This window comes from Anthonomus grandis, chromosome 2 (genome assembly GCF_022605725.1).
Source record: "Anthonomus grandis grandis chromosome 2, icAntGran1.3, whole genome shotgun sequence".
NCBI classification, from domain to species: domain Eukaryota; kingdom Metazoa; phylum Arthropoda; class Insecta; order Coleoptera; family Curculionidae; genus Anthonomus; species Anthonomus grandis.
In genome coordinates this window covers 24,879,680-24,897,778 of record NC_065547.1, presented here as the reverse complement: position 1 = coordinate 24,897,778, position 18,099 = coordinate 24,879,680, and the positions used below count along the sequence as shown (strand labels likewise).

The 18,099-nt window shown below is 33.6% G+C and overlaps 1 protein-coding gene across 1 annotated transcript; it reads left to right on the top strand.

The window, feature by feature from the left end:
• Window positions 1–1,174: 1,174 nt before the first annotated feature.
• Window positions 1,175–16,289, top strand: LOC126750470 (uncharacterized). Its single transcript, XM_050460100.1, has 5 exons — window positions 1,175–1,314; window positions 4,538–4,565; window positions 7,094–7,182; window positions 7,243–7,399; window positions 15,723–16,289. Exons 1-5 carry the CDS (start codon window positions 1,279–1,281, stop codon window positions 16,193–16,195), a joined length of 783 nt encoding a protein of 260 aa, XP_050316057.1. The 5' UTR covers window positions 1,175–1,278; the 3' UTR covers window positions 16,196–16,289.
• The last annotated feature ends 1,810 nt before the right edge of the window (window positions 16,290–18,099 follow it).

The following is an 18,099-nucleotide window of genomic DNA, read 5'->3' as shown; positions in this document are numbered from 1 at the left end:
TATTTAATTAAATAATTTAATTTAAAAAGTCTTGAACCATCGATAACTCAGAAGCAGTTGAAGATAGACATACAACCTTGTTAAAAAACAGTTAAAATTATTATAAAATACAAAACTGTAATAATAACTCCTAGGATCCAAAAATGATACATATAGTCCTATAGTTGGAACCACGCATAGTTATGCGTTAGCTAGTTAAATCTGTGGTTGGAACCTTTGGTGTGGCACTTAAATTACAAGACAATTTTACCACTAACCAAAACTCTTTATCTTACTCTCGACAAGTTTTTCGCTAGCAAACGGCGGTAGCATCTTCGAGACAAGATTAAAACTAAACCAAAACTACTTACAAGTGGCCTTATATGCTAAGGATGTAGTAATGTATGCAATGAAGCATGTCCGAACAAATCTGTAACACTAATTAAACAATACAAGTGACTATAAGGGATTGGACCTTTATCTCTGTTAAGAATGTTTTTTTTTTATTTTGGACTATTTCTAAACTTTGGTATGCATCTAATTTTCTACATATTGTTAGTAACTGGTTTAAGTAATTTTAAGTTGTCTATCCCTACAAAGTGACTAATATTTAAAACATGTTCAGCCAAACTTTACTTTTCAATTCTTCCATAGTTCACATGAGTTAATTAAGTGTTCTTTAAATCTCACTTTAATTGATCTTCTGGTTTGTCCTATGTAATCTCATAGATCCCGGAGTTTTTATTGGTTTTGATTTTATTTTTTGAGTTTTATAATTACTCTTAGACCTAAAAAACACCTAAAATTGATATAGAATATAAAATATTTATAGTACTTTATATAAGAACTAATATAAAAAAACTGAACTTTATATTTTAGAAAGTATTGCATAACATACAGTATCCTTATATTTAATTGCATTTCATATTTACGATTTATGGCTACATTAAATAAAATAATTAGTATAGCCAGTAAACCTTTTTATACCAGTAAATCCCCATAAATCGTGTGGTATATGATGTATAATGAGATCATAATTAATTTGCATTTTAATAATAATAACATTGAATTTCGCATTTTAAAAGGATATGCCAAGGTTCTGCTTACCAATATGTAAGATTTTGTTAACCTACTCATAAATAATATCCCGTTAATGCCAACTATTATCTCATTGTGGGAATAAATTCATCTATCCGTGCTATTTTTTTCAGTTTAGCATTTGTTGCGCATTATTAATAACTGTGTGTGCATAGTATTTGTTTTTATTATACCGGCAAGTGAGCCTTGAACATTATTATAATGAGAGAAAAGTTGCTGATTTTGTTCGTTGCTTTGGTAAGATTTTTTTGTTTATGTTATGAATTATATGAAGTACTTGTTGAAAAATTACATTCAATGCACTTTAATAATAAATGTGGAAACTTCTATGTGAATTTAACAATATCAACTACTTAAATAATATTATGGTGGAAGGCGAATTAGGACACCATCTGCAATATTAACTAAGGATAATTAAATAATACCTGATATTAGCAATAACAAAATAAAAATACAATTTCTCATAACTAAAAGTAACATATACATGAAGTTGTGTCAGGATGCAGAATATATGGATAATTATCGGGATAGCATGGCTTTCTTAGATACAAATGGATATGGTTCACAAAAAAAGAAAGATACAAAGAACATGACTACTCTCGAAATCATATTTCTTAAAATAATGTGTATAAATAAAAAAATATTTTAAAATTCAAAAAACGAATTTATAAAACAAAAACGCGTCAAATGTTTTTGCCAAATAGAGCTTTCGATGTTTGGAATTCGTTACCCGTAGATGTCATACCTGCTCCGTCTGTAAACTGAATCATCTGGACAGATTGGACATGTTTAGTGTTTAAATTTGGAAGATTTATTAAAATATATTTGAATGCGTACTTAGTTAATAAAGCTATACAGAATGTTAATTCTTGGCTTTTATCTAATAAAATAATAACAATAATAAATTTACCAATTTTTATTAAGTTTTTTAGCAGTATTGAGGTAACAGAGACATTTTATGCAACCTCGACATGCCTCATACATAAAAAGTAACTTAATAATATAAGACCTTCATTATTAAAACATTTAACTCATAACCCTTCTCTTATAACATTTCATAAAAATGTAATTCAATTTTTAAACAGCATCACCAATATATCATAATATAGCTGCTAACCTATCCATTTTTAAAACGGTCATGACTATAAATTTAAATTCTTTATTAGTCTATAAAAAATAAATATTAAAATAATATCTTAATAAAAAAAACTAGAATTAATTCAGAGACATTAATCTATTAATTTAAAAGTCGCTAATTTATTTATTAATCTATAAAAATCACAATTGAAGATATTTTTTAAGACAAACGGTTTGTCACAAACCTTTGTATAAAAAAGTGTTTTAAAAACAGTCAGACACTAAATGACAATACACTAATTCAAAAATATATTCTGATTTGTAGTAAAATTTTGTTATTTGACCAACTAAGGGTGGCGCTGTAAAATTCTTCTAGAGAATAAAAACTTTGTTGATAAGAAAGTCTTGAATTTTTTCCTTAAAGAGTTTCTTAGGTTAATTACCTGTTCTCGTAGTTTAACGGGAGTAACAATAAGTAAAAATAATAATAGTAATGGTATTTACTTGTGAAAAGATCAGGTTAAATACGGTGCAGCACAAATTCTTACCATAATAAGAGTTCACAAAAACATGCGTAAACACTAGCCGTTTGACAACATAGATTATGATTAATACTTCTTAGATAGGAAACCCCCATAATAAGAACACTGAAGTGCCAATAGAACACTAAACGCCAATTGACTCCCGGTCAGTACCTCGTCCTCTGAAGGTCGAGTAGTACTGACCGGAAGTGATTTATAACATTAAAAGGCTAGAATTAGCATTGAAAATGAAGTAAATAAGGTCTTTGGTAAAATATATCCACCAGCTCAGCCTCATCAAAATGTATATTGTACTAAATGTATATCATCAGTAAACATGATTTTCGTATAACAAACTTTTTAAGTGCTGCAAAAACATGTAGTTTTATACATTGCCCAATTGAAAACTCAAACTGACATTGAACCAACAAAAAGACATTAACTTCATAATTTAATATCTCATATCTATCCAAGATCTTTTATGAATTAAAACAGTTATGAATTGTAATTTTCGACATGCAATGGCCCACCACCCTTAACCAGTGCTCCGTCAGGAGCAGAATATTTGGCCACTCAAGATCTTTTAATAATGCAGAAAGCTTATCAACCTTATTTCTAACAGACTGAATGCACGAGATAGAACTTTTACCTGAAAAAGTTCGGTGTTTCTTTTCCTCGGGTTGTATATTCGCCATCCCATTGCGTAGGGAGCTAATCGTACAGCCTTTCCGCTTGGCAAGAACTTTTTGGAGGCTAGCACAGTCTGAATGTCTGGAATGCTTTCCAGTTCTTCACAGAAGTTCCTTCAAGAGTCCCTTTTTGCCTGCATTAACTGCTTATTTTAGTCAGTAAAAGATGTCCTATATGTTTCCCATCTTCCTCTGTATTTTATTCTAACAGCCTTCATCTTGTCAAAGTCTTTACTCCACCCTTTTGATTTCCGGACTGTTATTTTCGTAGTAGAACTTTCAGTAGAATGTAGTCAGTTTCTCCACGTATTTATTTAGTTTGTTTCAGTTATTTATCTTTATACGAACTCGCATTATCTCGCGATCGGGTTGTTCTTTAAAGTTTTGAAATCGATTCTTTTTGGAATTCTATAAGTTGTTATTTCCCGGTCAATTCCCGTGATTTGAAAACAAATGTATCTATGGTCCGACCAACTCTCGTTCATAGATGTATGCCAGTTTTTAATAGAATTATTTATGTAATTATTACATATAGTTCAGTTTATAACCTCACTCGTTTGCATTGTTACAAAAATGGAGTTATTAACTTTGTTTACTTAACTTAAGTATATTATCCTAGGTATATAAAAAATCTATTATACCTCAAGTAAATTATTGTATTTAAAACTTATTGAACTTAAATTAAATTAAGTATATCAAACGGTATCATTACATATTTGAGTTCATATTTCTTTTAAATACGTGTTTTACTATTTTCTTCTTCTTTTCAATTTTTGAGCGTATGAGATAGTAATTTCTAAATTGATTTTTGCTATAAGTGACGTAATACCCAATAAAATAAGTAACTCTCTACATGTCATATTGTTATTCAGAAACGTGGTATTAATCACATCTTTATAAATTATGGCTTTTTGTTGTTATCTAAAGTCTTACATTACACTTAAATAATATTTTCGGGCTTAACTGTCCTCTTTGTATTATATGTATATTAATAAAGACTAAGATTTAGGATTAAAAAATTACGAGCACTTTAAATTTCAATGAATATAATATTCTTAAATAAATTTTAGACAATGAAACCGATTTTTTTTCCGAGAATTTTATATAAGAGCTATGCTAACCCTCAAAAACCTATTGTTAATAAATAACTATAATCTTATGTATTAATTTCAGACCTGCAGCAATGTGTCAGGCTGGTATGGTAAGTTATAAACCATCTTCAATGATGACAAAATGTTTAAGATGCGAAGGTCATTGAATAAGTCCTTAGAAAAGGTTGAAAAATTAAAAAAAACTTTCAACATAATCTGAACTCTCGCGTTTTCAGCCGTTTTTTTTTAATTTAAATACCTCCGAAAAATTTTTTTTGAAAGCCATTATTTCAAATTAGAAAAGTCACTGGAGGAGAAATCTGATAAATACGGTGGATATTGTAACTATTGGAACTTTTAACCTGTAATTTTGGCCATCGAAATTGCATAAGTGTGTATAAGATTATTGTCATGATGTAAGAGGATTTTTTTCTCTTCAAATGTAAATCTATTTTTTTACATTTCTTGCTCAATCGGTACAATAACGACGCATAATAGATTCCAAGAGACTGTGGCCATCACTTTGCCGGCCAATTTCTATCAAATACTGTCTCTTTGTCTCTAGGATGTAGCAGTGAATGCCTGTTTCATTCACAGTTATGTATCTTCAGAAAAACTGCGCAGGTATGTCACAGAACGGCGTCAAAATAACCTCAGAGACGACCATCCGATCGCGTTTATTCTCCTCTGTCAGTAAATGAGGCACCCATCTTGCTAAAACTTTTTTCATAGACAACTTTTTGTTCATAATTGAAGCCACTGTATCTTGCGATATGCTGGAGGTTTTAGCTAACTCTGTATCTGTAACTGCAGAGGGTGATATGAACACCACTGGACATAAGCCTCAGTAGGCTCATTGTGCACCTGTGTTAAAGGAGTAGAAGACGTCTCCTTCAGCTCATTATCCAGTCCCGCGAATTCGTCGCCGTCGCCAAGGAGCCTCTTAATATCTATATCCCACCCTAGAATTCTGCTATTTATATTCTATTGATGAGAGAGCAGGGCAATCGCAAATTATGTGCTCCATTGCCTCTTCTTCGTGGTTGCATGCTCCACAGCTAATTTCAATCTGAAAAGACGGCCATTTAATAAACAGTGACCAATTAGGAACCTTATAAGACGTAGTCACCCTTTAGTCAGGGATAATTAGCGGATTGCCTCCAGTTTGTCCGGGCAGTTGAGACACTCTTTGGACAAATCGTAGGCTTGAATATCATCCTATCGATTTTTAAAAAGCGTATGATTTTATTAGTCGTTTCATATTAACCATAGTCAGACTCACGAAGGCCTCGAGCCCTACTGGTTAAATAGCGACGATCCTGTTATCAAGGGAGTCGGCAGCCCGATTTCTCTTGTTGTCGTTGTGCTCCTTGATTCAGCTGACTTCCACCCTGTTTTTGGGAGAAAATTTCAATGCGTACTGCGCAATAACTGGTCGTCTGCAGTCTGTGTGGATAATAACGTTGTTGTTCTGCCGCCAGGGTTAAGCCATTTATTTCATAGTACCTCATGCTAGCATTGCACACACAATGCTAGGCATTGTGTTTAATTGGAGGTTTTTGGAAGTATACTCCACAGCCCGAACCTGCTTTAGTTTTGCAATCGTCCCAGTAGAGTGGTAGCACATTGTTTTGAATAGGACGACCTCCTTGATATATATGTCCAGGTGCCTCAGACATAGCATAACTTTCAAAGCCCTGGTTGGTACGGTTCTCATTAATTCGCTAGCTATTCGAGAGCCATTCTTTGAACATAGTCTAGTATGGGACGAATCTGATCCATTTTACGGCCACAGATAAAAGCATACGTTATCAAAGATCATAAAAGCGAAGCTCCAGGTCTTGCCTATTGTGAGGATACCCTGTTTGTAAGAGATATATGCTTTCTGCTATCTCTTTGTAATATAAAAGTTAAAAAGGTAGATTGCTATCTAGTGCCACAGCTAGATACTTTACTTCTGATGCATAATTTAGTGATATGCCTGATAGTTTGGGTGCCAAAAAGGATCCTATTTTTCTTTTTTAGTGAATGGCACCATTTCAGTGTTAGAATCGCCTTCATTCGTTTGCAAAGCGATTGCTCAAATTCTGCATAGGCTATTGTGTGGTGGATATCTCTAATGGATATCTCTAACTATTAAGCGTACTTTGGTTCGGCGATTACTTAAAATCATATCCATAATTTTGCCAATTTTTTCCAAAGTAGTAACTTCTAGTGAGCGTCGCGAACGATTTTTATCCTTTGTGGATGAACGGAAGCGTTTAAACTTATGTATCCATTGTAAACAGTTGCAAATACAAGAGCATAGATAGAGCGAAGATACAAGAGCAAATGTGCCGTGAACTGAATCCAAATCAGCTTTGATTTCTTTTGGTATAAAGCCGATATAAAAAAAGAGAAAGTAAATATGAAAATGTTAAATCAGCACTCAAAACCCATTTTTCTCCATTGGTTTAAACAAACAAAAGTTGTCATTTTAATAGACCTATGAAATAGCACATCGTAACGGATGAAGCTGAAACTTTAACAGCTTTCTAAATAATAGTGCTGCTAACTAAGAAACCTTATTCTTAGAAAAACCATCTCTTGGTTTTTGAAAGACTTATTGAGCGACCCTCGTATTGTATTTTTTTAATAGATTCTTCTGACGAGGAGGACCTGGCATCGTTAAGGGGCCTAGGCGACCGAATAAGAGCCGAAGTCGCGGAAAGTCTTCGACCAATGCACGTACGTTTCCTTAAGCATATTCCTCAATAATCAATTTATTTTTTTTCTTATTAATTTTAGATCCAACTAAGGCAACAACGGGAGGAATTGGCCGGATTGGGTGACAGAATATCGCAACAAGTTTATGATAGTTTAGAACCTGTTAGAGCATTAGAGCTTAATATGAAGATGAAAAATGGGGTGGGAGGTGTTACTGTTGCGACTGTTCAGCCCTCAGGTAAACTTATGAAAGCATTTCTATGCTTACAAATAATACTCTTAAGGTCTTAAATTCTGAAAGAGATTTAAGTGTTCCAGTACTGAGATCCCACAAAAAGTGTATTTTACTCGTCTATTTATACTTTTAAAATCACTGTTCATTCTTAACTAATAACATAGATAAGTCTATTTTTAGAAAAGGTTGCGACCTATACGTATTCACATATTTATTTAATACATTTGCGGAAATTTTAATTTTATTAAAGAAAATATACTTTTAAATATAATATTAAACATAAAAAAAAGAATAAATTATATGTGGTAGAAAAGGGTCTTTTCACCAAAGTTTTCTGGTTCCTTTTTCTCAAATTCACTCTAGGTTGGGGAATATCCCCAAAATTCCTTCTGCAGTGACTTAGTATATAAATAAAATTTGCTAAACAAAATTCACATTCTGTTGTTATTATTCGGTAATAAATCAGCAGAAGGGTAATGAGATAATATCGATGATAACGATCCAGAGAAAAGTTCTTGTACTTTTTGAATATGTAATGGCTGCTGTTCTTTTTATATTCCATGGTCTATATCCTTAGATCCCCTACATCTAAATTAAACGTTTAAGGGTATTATTTGTAAATAAAGGTAAAAAACAGAGTCCGATAACATGGAAAGGACTCCATAAGAGCTTCATCCTCCTGATATCTGGAATAAGTGAATGATCCTCCCGTTCCCAGGGGGAAGTGTGATTGCCTTTTGGCATGAAATATATAATATTAAGGAAAAAGTCGATTCTGAAGTGGAGCCAATATAATTAAAAAGTTAGTAGTGGAAGTCTTTTCTCCACAGATATAATGCTAATCCTCTAATTTCAGGAGTGATTTCGGCACTCAGTTACTTAGCACACACACAAATTCTAAACAACAAGGGGGTTGATTGTTATTAAATGTTACTAGTATTTACGAAAGAATTACGAAAGAATTTGAATAACATTTTCCATAATCTTTGATGAAGAAGGTAAAATAAAAATATAGCGAAGATCATTGAATTCTCTCGGGTGCCTAAATTGAGGGATTATATTTGCTCGTTTCCAATTTTCTGGAAACACACCAGAACCTTACAACAATACACACTAAGATTTAAATTTAACTTATATACGCCGATTGCATTCGATTTAATATTTTGAAATATCTTTACAAAATCCCTTTGGTTTTTTTGTTTTGTTTTAGAAGAAAAATATTTATTTAGTTCATCTACGTCAGAGGTGTTTAGGAATATGTTATATTTATTTTTAATTATATTTAGTTTTTTTTAATAAATGGGAGTATTGTAAGTGATCCAGCCAGGGTGGGTAAGGCTTAGTTTTGTCTTTTACAGTAGCTTACGGAACATGCTTGTCAAAAAGACAAATTCAATTTGAACTTAGAAACTCTACCTTATCAGGAAATATTTTCGATCTTACTTTGAATAAGAAGTACGCTATCAATAGATAGCAGCTAAGACGCCTAAATTTAAAATTATATGATGGTTTGTCACTTTTATTTTTGGTTTGAATATTGCATCAATTTATGATCAGAAATTTGTATAGCACTAGTTCCAATATCTGTAATTATTTATCAAAGTTTAAGAATAATTTTTGTGGTTAGACATAAGTATATTTTATAGACGTAACCCTAGATTTTAGTTTTATATTCCTTTCTTGTGTTATTGTAATAATAAATAAGGTATTGTTTAATAAATTAATATTTCTTATTTTACAGTGTCTTGCAGGTACTTAGTAAACTTAGTTACAAATAATGGCACTACTTTAAGCACATTTATTGGGGAATTAGAAGTTGAAGAGAATAGACGTGCACAAGGACTAAATCTCGAATAATAATTTTTATAATGTTGACATTTACAATCGCTAAACTACAATCAGACAACTGATAATTAATAAAAAATATAAACCTGTAGTAATAAATTATTATTAAGTATGTTTTACATCTTTATTAAGCAAAATGTGATTACATTTTTTAAAACAAGTCATCAAATAGTATATTACTCTGTGCATAACGCTCGCCTTTTATATAAAATTCTGGCAAAAAATCCAAATAAAACACAGTACAACTTGACCTATACAAATGAAAAAGTGTAGCCAATATACATGGCATGTCAACATTATCCACTGAATATCCCTAGGCGTAACTAAAATCGAAATGATTGAGAATCGCTAACAAACGCGACTGTTATGACAGAGTCGCTTTGAAATGAAACAGAATCAGTCCTCAGATAACGTATATTAGAGAAAAAGGCAACAACATCACAACGCCGCTAAATCGCGTTAATTGATACCGTTGATTGACGCGCCAGTGACGTCGTCAAAGAATTTTCACATGATAAATATTTAACAATAGATTATGCTTTAAATTATAAATCATATTACCGTTTATGAGCTCTTTATGCGTTTTTTTAACGTACTTCATTAAAGGTACCTATATAATTTATATAGATATTTATATATTCTCCAAATCTGTGTATCCTCTCAGAACAAATCATTAAACAAGGAACAAACAAGGCAAGAAGTCTAAGGAGCAGTTAGATGTGCTATACACCGATTGTGAGAAGGCATTTGACAAGGTAGATCACTGTGTGCTTTCAAATAAATTGGTTGGCTTTGCTTTTTCTAAAAAAGCTTGTAATTTCATGAAATCTTATTTATCTGGGAGAAATAACGTGGTTAAGATTGGTAATTCTCTATCAGATCAATATATGTCAACCTCAGGTGTTCCCCAGGGTAGCAAGCTTGGTCCCCTGCTTTTTGTTCTTTTTATTAATGACCTGCCTGATTGTGTCTCCTCATCTGTAAGTCTGATGTATGCTGATGATTTTAAACTATTTAAAACTATTGCTGTCAAGGAAGATGCTGTAAAATTAAAAAATGACCTATGTTCTGTGGTTGATTAGTTCAAGGTTAATAAGATGTCCCTTAATGTTCAAAAATGTGCTGTGGTCACTTTCACTCGTAAAGTAAATATCTTGAAGACTGCTATATTGATAGTACCAACATTCTTAGAAAAAACGTTATTAGAGATTTGGGAGTAACTTTTCAGACCAATATGAAATTTAATTGTCAATATAGTGAAATAGTTAACAAGGCTTATCGTTCTTTGAGTTTTGTAACAAGAAACAGTAGACATTTTAAAGTCAGCACTATCATTAGACTTTATAATGCCCTTGTTAGGCCACATATGGAGTATGCCTCTACTATCTGGTCACCTGAAGCATCATCACATTCAGACATGATTGAGAAGGTACAGAAAAGATTTTTAAGATTTCTGTATGTCAGAAAGAATAAAGAATACCCATATATGGTGTCATACAGGGCAATGTTAAAAACGTTTGACTTCCAGATGCTCTGTAGCAGAAGGCACAATCAGGCAGTCATTTTTATATATTTCATTATAAATAATGTTAAATACTTGAGCTGTGATCTAATTGAATACATTTCTTTTAAGATATCAGAAACTAGATTAAGAATGAGAAAATACATCCTATGATTGGCGGCTGGATAACCCAAATGCTAAATCATAGGAAAGTAGCAGCAAATCTCAACAGCACAACGGTTAAGGCCAAGGTGTGCAGGGGAACACCGCAAAGGAGCGTACTGTCACCGCTGCTGTGGAACCAAGGTTATATACAATATATATACAAGTATCGGACAGCTTGCTGACATGACTGGAGAGGCAGCTTATCCTCGCTATAGGATATGCTGACGATATAGTCATCCTTACACGAGGGGGTAGTCAGGCTCATGTATTCGAAAAAATGCAAAGAGCCCTGACTACTGTCGAGCACTGGTGTGAGGAAGAACAACTAAGGGTAAATCCCACAAAAACTACTCTGGTTTCCTTTACCAAAAGAAGGAAACTAGAGCCCATTAGAAACATAAAATTTTATGGAGAAAATCTGCGACTTGAAGACGAGGTCAAATATCTAGGTATAACCCTGGATAAAAAACTCAGCTTCAAGAAACATGTAATCCAGGCTACAAATAAAGCCACAAAAACTCTTATGTACTGTAAGAGAATGTTCGGTAGATCATGGGGACTGTCACCAAAAATGGTACATTGGATGTACACGACAATGGTTAGACCCATCATTACATACGCAGCACCTATATGGTGACATGCGGCAGAAAAGAGGACTGTAATACAGATACTCAACAAAACACAACGAATAGCATGTCTGGGCATAACAGGAGCGATGTCAACAACGCCGACTGCTGCCCTAGAGAACCTGATAGGACTAAGCCCGAAAAGACTGCTGTCAAATGGCGCAACAATCCTATCGAAAGATGGGCACAATGCCTTATTTGAAAAGATACAGGACCTTGGGCGCCTGGCCCTAAGAACAGACAGAACCAAGGTCACATACCTAGACAAACCTTTTGTCATCAAAGAGAAAAGGGGACCACTGGACGCAGAAGCGGACAGGCTCAGGCAAAGAGGTTACTCAGCACACGGCAACCAAACGATCCAAGATCGGGGTAGCTGTGGGCATGGTGGAGGACGAACAACAGGGCAGACAACTTATGCTAAACCTGGGCCTCGAAACAACAAATTTACAGGCAAGCATAATAGGAATACAAACCTGTGTCCAACTGATGAGAGAAGGGCTGCCAAGAGGCAAAACCTTCGCAATTTTCACAGGAGACCAGGCTGCAACACTTGCACTACAACAGTTCGAGACTAAGTCAAGGACTGTGCAAAGCTGCTGGGAGGATCTCAGGAACCTCGCCGAAGCGCAAAATAGGCCAGAGATAATCCTAGCAGAGAATATGGGCAACAAAAAGGCTGCAAGAAGGGCTATCCAACTTGCAACCCAGCGAGCCAGCAACAGCCTGGTAGGCCCTGAACTAACATGTTGTGTCAGCGATAAGACCTGGAAGAGGGAACTCGGCAACTGGCTAACAAACCAGAACAAATTCTACTGGGAGCAGCTGCCAAAGATGGAACAATCCAAACAACTTATAGGCAGCCCACCCTTCAAGAAGGGTGAGAACATACTGGGCCTCTCCAGACAACAACTGCGAAGGGTCGCAGGGCTATTTACAGGCCATGCACCCAGCAGGAAACACCTGCATACGCTAGGGAAATCAGTTACCTCGCTATGTAGGGGATGCAATGAGGAGGACGAAACAACTCTTCACATACTGTGCTTCTGTGAAGCATTTAATCAAACCAGGGCAACATTCCTGGGGGAAGAGAAACCCTCACCAGAGGGTATAAGAAATCTACCACTGGGCACAATCCTGGACTTCCTTGAAGCTACAGAATTGAAACTGTGGGACTAAACATATGGGACACAATAGGACTGCTTCAAGCCACAAGGCACCACCCAGCGGTGGAGTTTTAGTGGGTATAGGACGAAACAGACTCGACACTGAGTCCCACACTACTGGGGGCGGCGCCGCGTAACCAGTGTTTATAAAGAATTTCTCCACCGACCCCAAAAAAAAAAAAAAAGAATAACTAATAAAGAGCTTTTTTATATAAATAATTTTAATACTACATCTCCAATCAATAATATGTTAAGGATTTGTAACAATGTCTTAAATGGCTTTGAAGATGTAGATATATTTAATATCAGGGTTAAGGAAATTAGGAGGTTGCTTGAGCATCGGGACATCATGTTTTACTTTTTCTTCTTATCTTTTTTTCTCTTAGGTTTAGTGTTATTGTTGTGAAATTATTTTAATATGTTTTTTGTTTATTTTTTTTCTCCTGTTATAGGCTTTACATGTAATTACTATTACTACAAAAACACTCAAATGCGACCTTTTTCCTTTTTCAACCAAAAATTAAAGAAAAAACACAGAACTTCACAAATGCCGAATGTAAACACAAAGCCGTTTGACAAGATGACATTTCGCAAGAAGACATCAGCTTTTGCTTGCGGTGTTGCCATTCCAATTTTTTTCAGAAGCGATTTTACGAATAAGATGTTAATAATTTTTTTTTGCATGGAAGATGTTATTTTTGCGCTTAGAATAAGATATATCTATTTCTACATTTTATTTTTAATCCAAAATCTAACAGCAATAAGCTGAATTACCATTATTATATATGTTAATATATAGCTGAAAATTTTCTCTTTTGAGAATGTGTGTAAGCTTGACAACAGAGAATCAGTGAATATGTTTGCAAACAAAACACCCCCATTGCCCCTGAGCATATGTTGAGCTTAAACAAAGTTGTTGTTTATTAATTCTAGTCTTTCAATGTTCTAGAAAAATTACACTGGCGAAAAAACGTAAATTAAGAACTCTTACAATATGTTCCACTATATTTTACATCTTTACCCATATTTTATACTATATCCATTACATTACTAAATAAAACTGAGCACATTTCGAAAAAAAAATTCTCAGTACGTAGCTTATAGAATATTTCCGTAGCCTAGCCACTACATTTTTAATTTGCCAAAAATATTATACACGCATATCGTATGTCGGGTAAATTTTATTTTATTATTGAGCACATCTCATTAGAAAAATAAACAAAAATAAAAAACACGATTTCTTTCAAAAATAAATTAGAACTCATCAAATACATGTTAGACTGTAATTCGGTTGAGTTGATTTAGATTGTCCACTCTGTGTATATGACCATTTCCACTTTTCACGTAAATAGAACCGTTTAGACACCACGCACTTTTTCTACCAAGGAAACCATTTGTTTACTTATAGATGCGCGAACCTCGTTACTTACTATGCGCTTGATTTCGTCCAAGTCAGTTCTCGTCAAAACCATTTTACTTTCTTCTGGCAACTGAAGCCGTGTGTTGTTTTTCCAGGAAAATGAAGCCATTGCTTACTTCTATTTTAGACAATCCAAGCTTTTTTTTACTTTCAAAGAGTCGAAGTCGTTACTTCAAGGCAACTAGAGCAATTATTTATGTTTTTTTGCAAGCTATAGAATTGCATCTCTGGACGAAAAAACAAAAAATATGAAGGCATTAGCTAATCAAGGCCATTTTTTGCTTTTTTCCGGCAATTGCTGCTAGATTATGCTCTAGAGAACCTTCGTTATTTCTGCTTCTTCTAAAAAATAAAGCCGTTTTTCAATTATATTCCAGACAATCAAAATCATTTTTTTTCCATTGAAGAACACAAAGCCATTTTTTAATACAACAAGTTAACTAGTGCAATGTTTTTGGTATTTTTTCTCAACCAACCCAATTTTTTTTGTTAATTAAAGCCATATTTTCTTTCTTTTAGTGAGGCAAAGGCATTTTTTGGTTCTTTCAGGTAATTGAAGCATTTTCGTTTTTTTTTAAGCTGTTTTTTATTCTTTTCCGCAATCAGAGCAATTTTATGCTTTTCCATAGCATGATGCCATTTTTTTTTAACCAATTTTTTTCTTTCTTTCGATGATTTTAAGTAATTTTTTTCTTGTTTAATGAAAAGTGAATCGATGCCGTTTTTGGCTTCTTCTAAGAATTTTCTTGTTTCTTCCAGGCAATCAAAACAATTTGCTTCCTTTTGAGGCAGTTTTTTGCTTGTTACAGACAGAAAAAAAAATTTTGTTTGTGTCAAAGAAATAACGGATCGTTTGATTACCCGGAAAGAACAAATTTATTACCTGTAAGAGGTAACAAATTACTTTGATGACCGGAAAGAGTTAACAATTGCTTCGAAGGATGTGAAGAAAACAAAATTGGCTTGTATTTATCTGGAAGATAAATACAAGCCAAAAGATGACCTCGAATATGCAAAAGAAATAAAAAATAGCCGCGACAACTGGAAAAAAACAAATATAATTTCTCTGACGATCTAGAAGCTTCGATTGCCTAGAAAGAACGAAAATATAGGCTCCAATTTTTTGGGTAAAAGCAAAAAAAGTTCAAAGTAAATGCTTTCGAGTTTCTGTGTAAAACAAAAAAAATTTGTTTGGTTCTTCCAGGCATATAAAGTAATTTCATTTCCTTAAGAAAGTCGTAGTAAATCGGAAGTATTTTTTGCTTCGTCGGGACAATTGGAACATTTATTTTTCTTTCTTCAGGCGAAAAACTATTTTTTGTGTGTTCCAGCCAGTTGAAACAATTTTGTACTTGTTCGATGCGGTTATACCTATTTTTTGTTTTATTCAGGGATTTGAAAACATTTTTTTGTTACTTTTAGGTAATAGAATTTTAAGCTTTATCGAAACTTTTTGAAATTAAAAAAGTTTTTTGCCGTTTTAAATATGCTAACTTCAAATATTAAAAACCTTTCCAAACATAAATTCCTAATATTTAACTCCACTTCTTAGTGGAGTTAAATATTATATATAATTAATCTTAAAATCTTATATAATTTTCAGGACGGGAATTCCTTATAAAGAACTATCGCCGTTACACCTGCAGCACCAAACTGGATCAAACAAGAGGCACTTGTTCAGGCCAGCTCACCCAATTTACAATCACCAAATCTAGCCCGAAAACTGAGTGGTGCTATGTGAACAACTACAGCCAAGTGAATAATCGCGTTTGTCTCAGCTACAACGGCGCAGTATCAATCGAAGCATTCAATAATCAAGTCAATTGTTTTACGAACGACGGCAGTCCGGTGCTAAACATTGCGATCGAGGATTATAAAAAATTATGTTCGGAGGTGAGGAAAAGCACTGAGTACCGATATGTTCCGGATCTGAATGATAAGAATCACGTGGAAATTCCGAACGAGAACAAACATGTTAAATGTGAAAATCAGGATAAGGATTTGTGTATTTTCCGGGAGGATAATAGCGTATTGAGCTTTTATGGGGGTTCGGTGATAATTAATAATGTAGCATAATAACATCCTAAAACTAAATAACCTTTATATTATATTTTTTAAGGCAAGAATAAGTTAAATATATTAACTTTATTAAAAAATTATTTTTTTATTCATTTGTGCTATGAGTTTTTATGCCAAGTTTTTATTCTAAGTTTGCCTCTTCTAGGCAGTTAGAAAACTTATTTTTTGACATTTGATATTTAAACATTGGAAACTAAGTTTGAAAAGCGAATAGTGACACCTGAAAGTAAAATTAGTAATTTATAAAGTCAAAATCAAGTCCTACTCAAACAAATACACAGAAACAGCATCTGCGTTGAAACCACATTTGCATCTTTGGTATTAAGCAAAATGAAAATACGACAGTGATAGAAAAGGTGGTCGATTTATTTCCACGTAAACTATACTTTAAATAAAAACCAAATAATATTCTACTATCGCATTAATTCAAAAAACCCGACATCCATCGGCAGTACATACACTAGTGCTGAGCTAAAATCGAGAAAAATGCTTCGTTATGGTCATGTCTATTCAAACCACTTTCTGTGTCCTTGTCCACAATACAGGGTGCCTCCGATTAAGTCGGCACTATTGGTATCTTTGTTAATATTTAAGATACAGGGTCGGTTAAATTAGCAAACTAGTAGGATTTTTTCTGTTGATTAAAATGGTGAAAACAGAAAAAAAATTGAACATCGCGTTTTCGAGAAAATGTGAAAAATGTACTTTTGTTAAATGGAATCCCCTGTATATTTTTACATAAATTAAAAGATAATAATTTTCTTAATAAAAAAGTTTATTTACACTAATAGCCTAAACCTAAAAATAACAAAGTTATAGCGATATTAATTATTTTGTCAAATTTAGGTAAGTTGGCTTTGAAATAAATAACATTAAGTAAAACTACTAATTTACAATAAATGAGCAAAAACATCGCTATCTTGTTCAATACATTTCTGAGCACACTTAAGCACACGTCTTGTCGCTTTTAAGATTGATCTTCTATCTATTGATCCAATTATTTGCCTAATATATGTTTGAAGTTCATCAACGGTTCTGTATTTTTTTTTATACACTTCATTTTTTATGTAACCCCAAAAATAAAAATCTAGAGGGGTTAGGTCTGGTGACCTAGGTGGCCAACGAATCGGGCCATGTGTCGCAATCCATTTATCGTCAAACAGTCTATTAAGTAATATTCTTACATCATTTAGTTGATGGGGAGGTGCTCCATCCTGTTGAAAATAGATTTGTTGCCGTCTCTCCAAGTTAACATTATCCAAATAATCTTCCAGCGCTCCAGATAATATGAGATCAACAGATCTCCTTCCAGTCAAAGTACCATCATAAAACACAGGTCCTATTACTTGGCTTCCTATTAAGCCGCACCAAACGTTTATACTAAATTGATTTTGAGGATTTCTGGGATCAGTAAGGAAAAGATTTTCTTGGGACCAATAGTGTACATTTTTACGGTTAAACATACCTTTGTTTGAAAAATTAGCTTCGTCGCTCCAAATTATACGGTTTAAAATATTATCATTAGCTTCATATGCATTACGTAACCAGTTGCAAAAAGCAAGTCTTCTTTCGTTATCGCCAGGCAACAATGTTTGTACTGGTCGATACTTATATGGCACAAATTTGTGTTTCTTTAAGACCCGCCAAATTGTTACTAAGCTCACACCGTAAGCTCTTGCTAAATCTCTAGTTGAGTTTTCCATATGAGCTTCAAAATATGCCAAAATGGAAATTTCAACATACTCGCTTACTATAAATTGGTTCCTTCTTCTAGTTCTTTTAAACACGTTTTCGTTACTTCTAAATTTTCTGTAGAGAATTAAAAAGTATCTACGGTTTGGCAAGTTACGAGTCTGGAATCTCTGGCGGTACTCTTCTAGCGCTCTGTCACTATTTTTTCG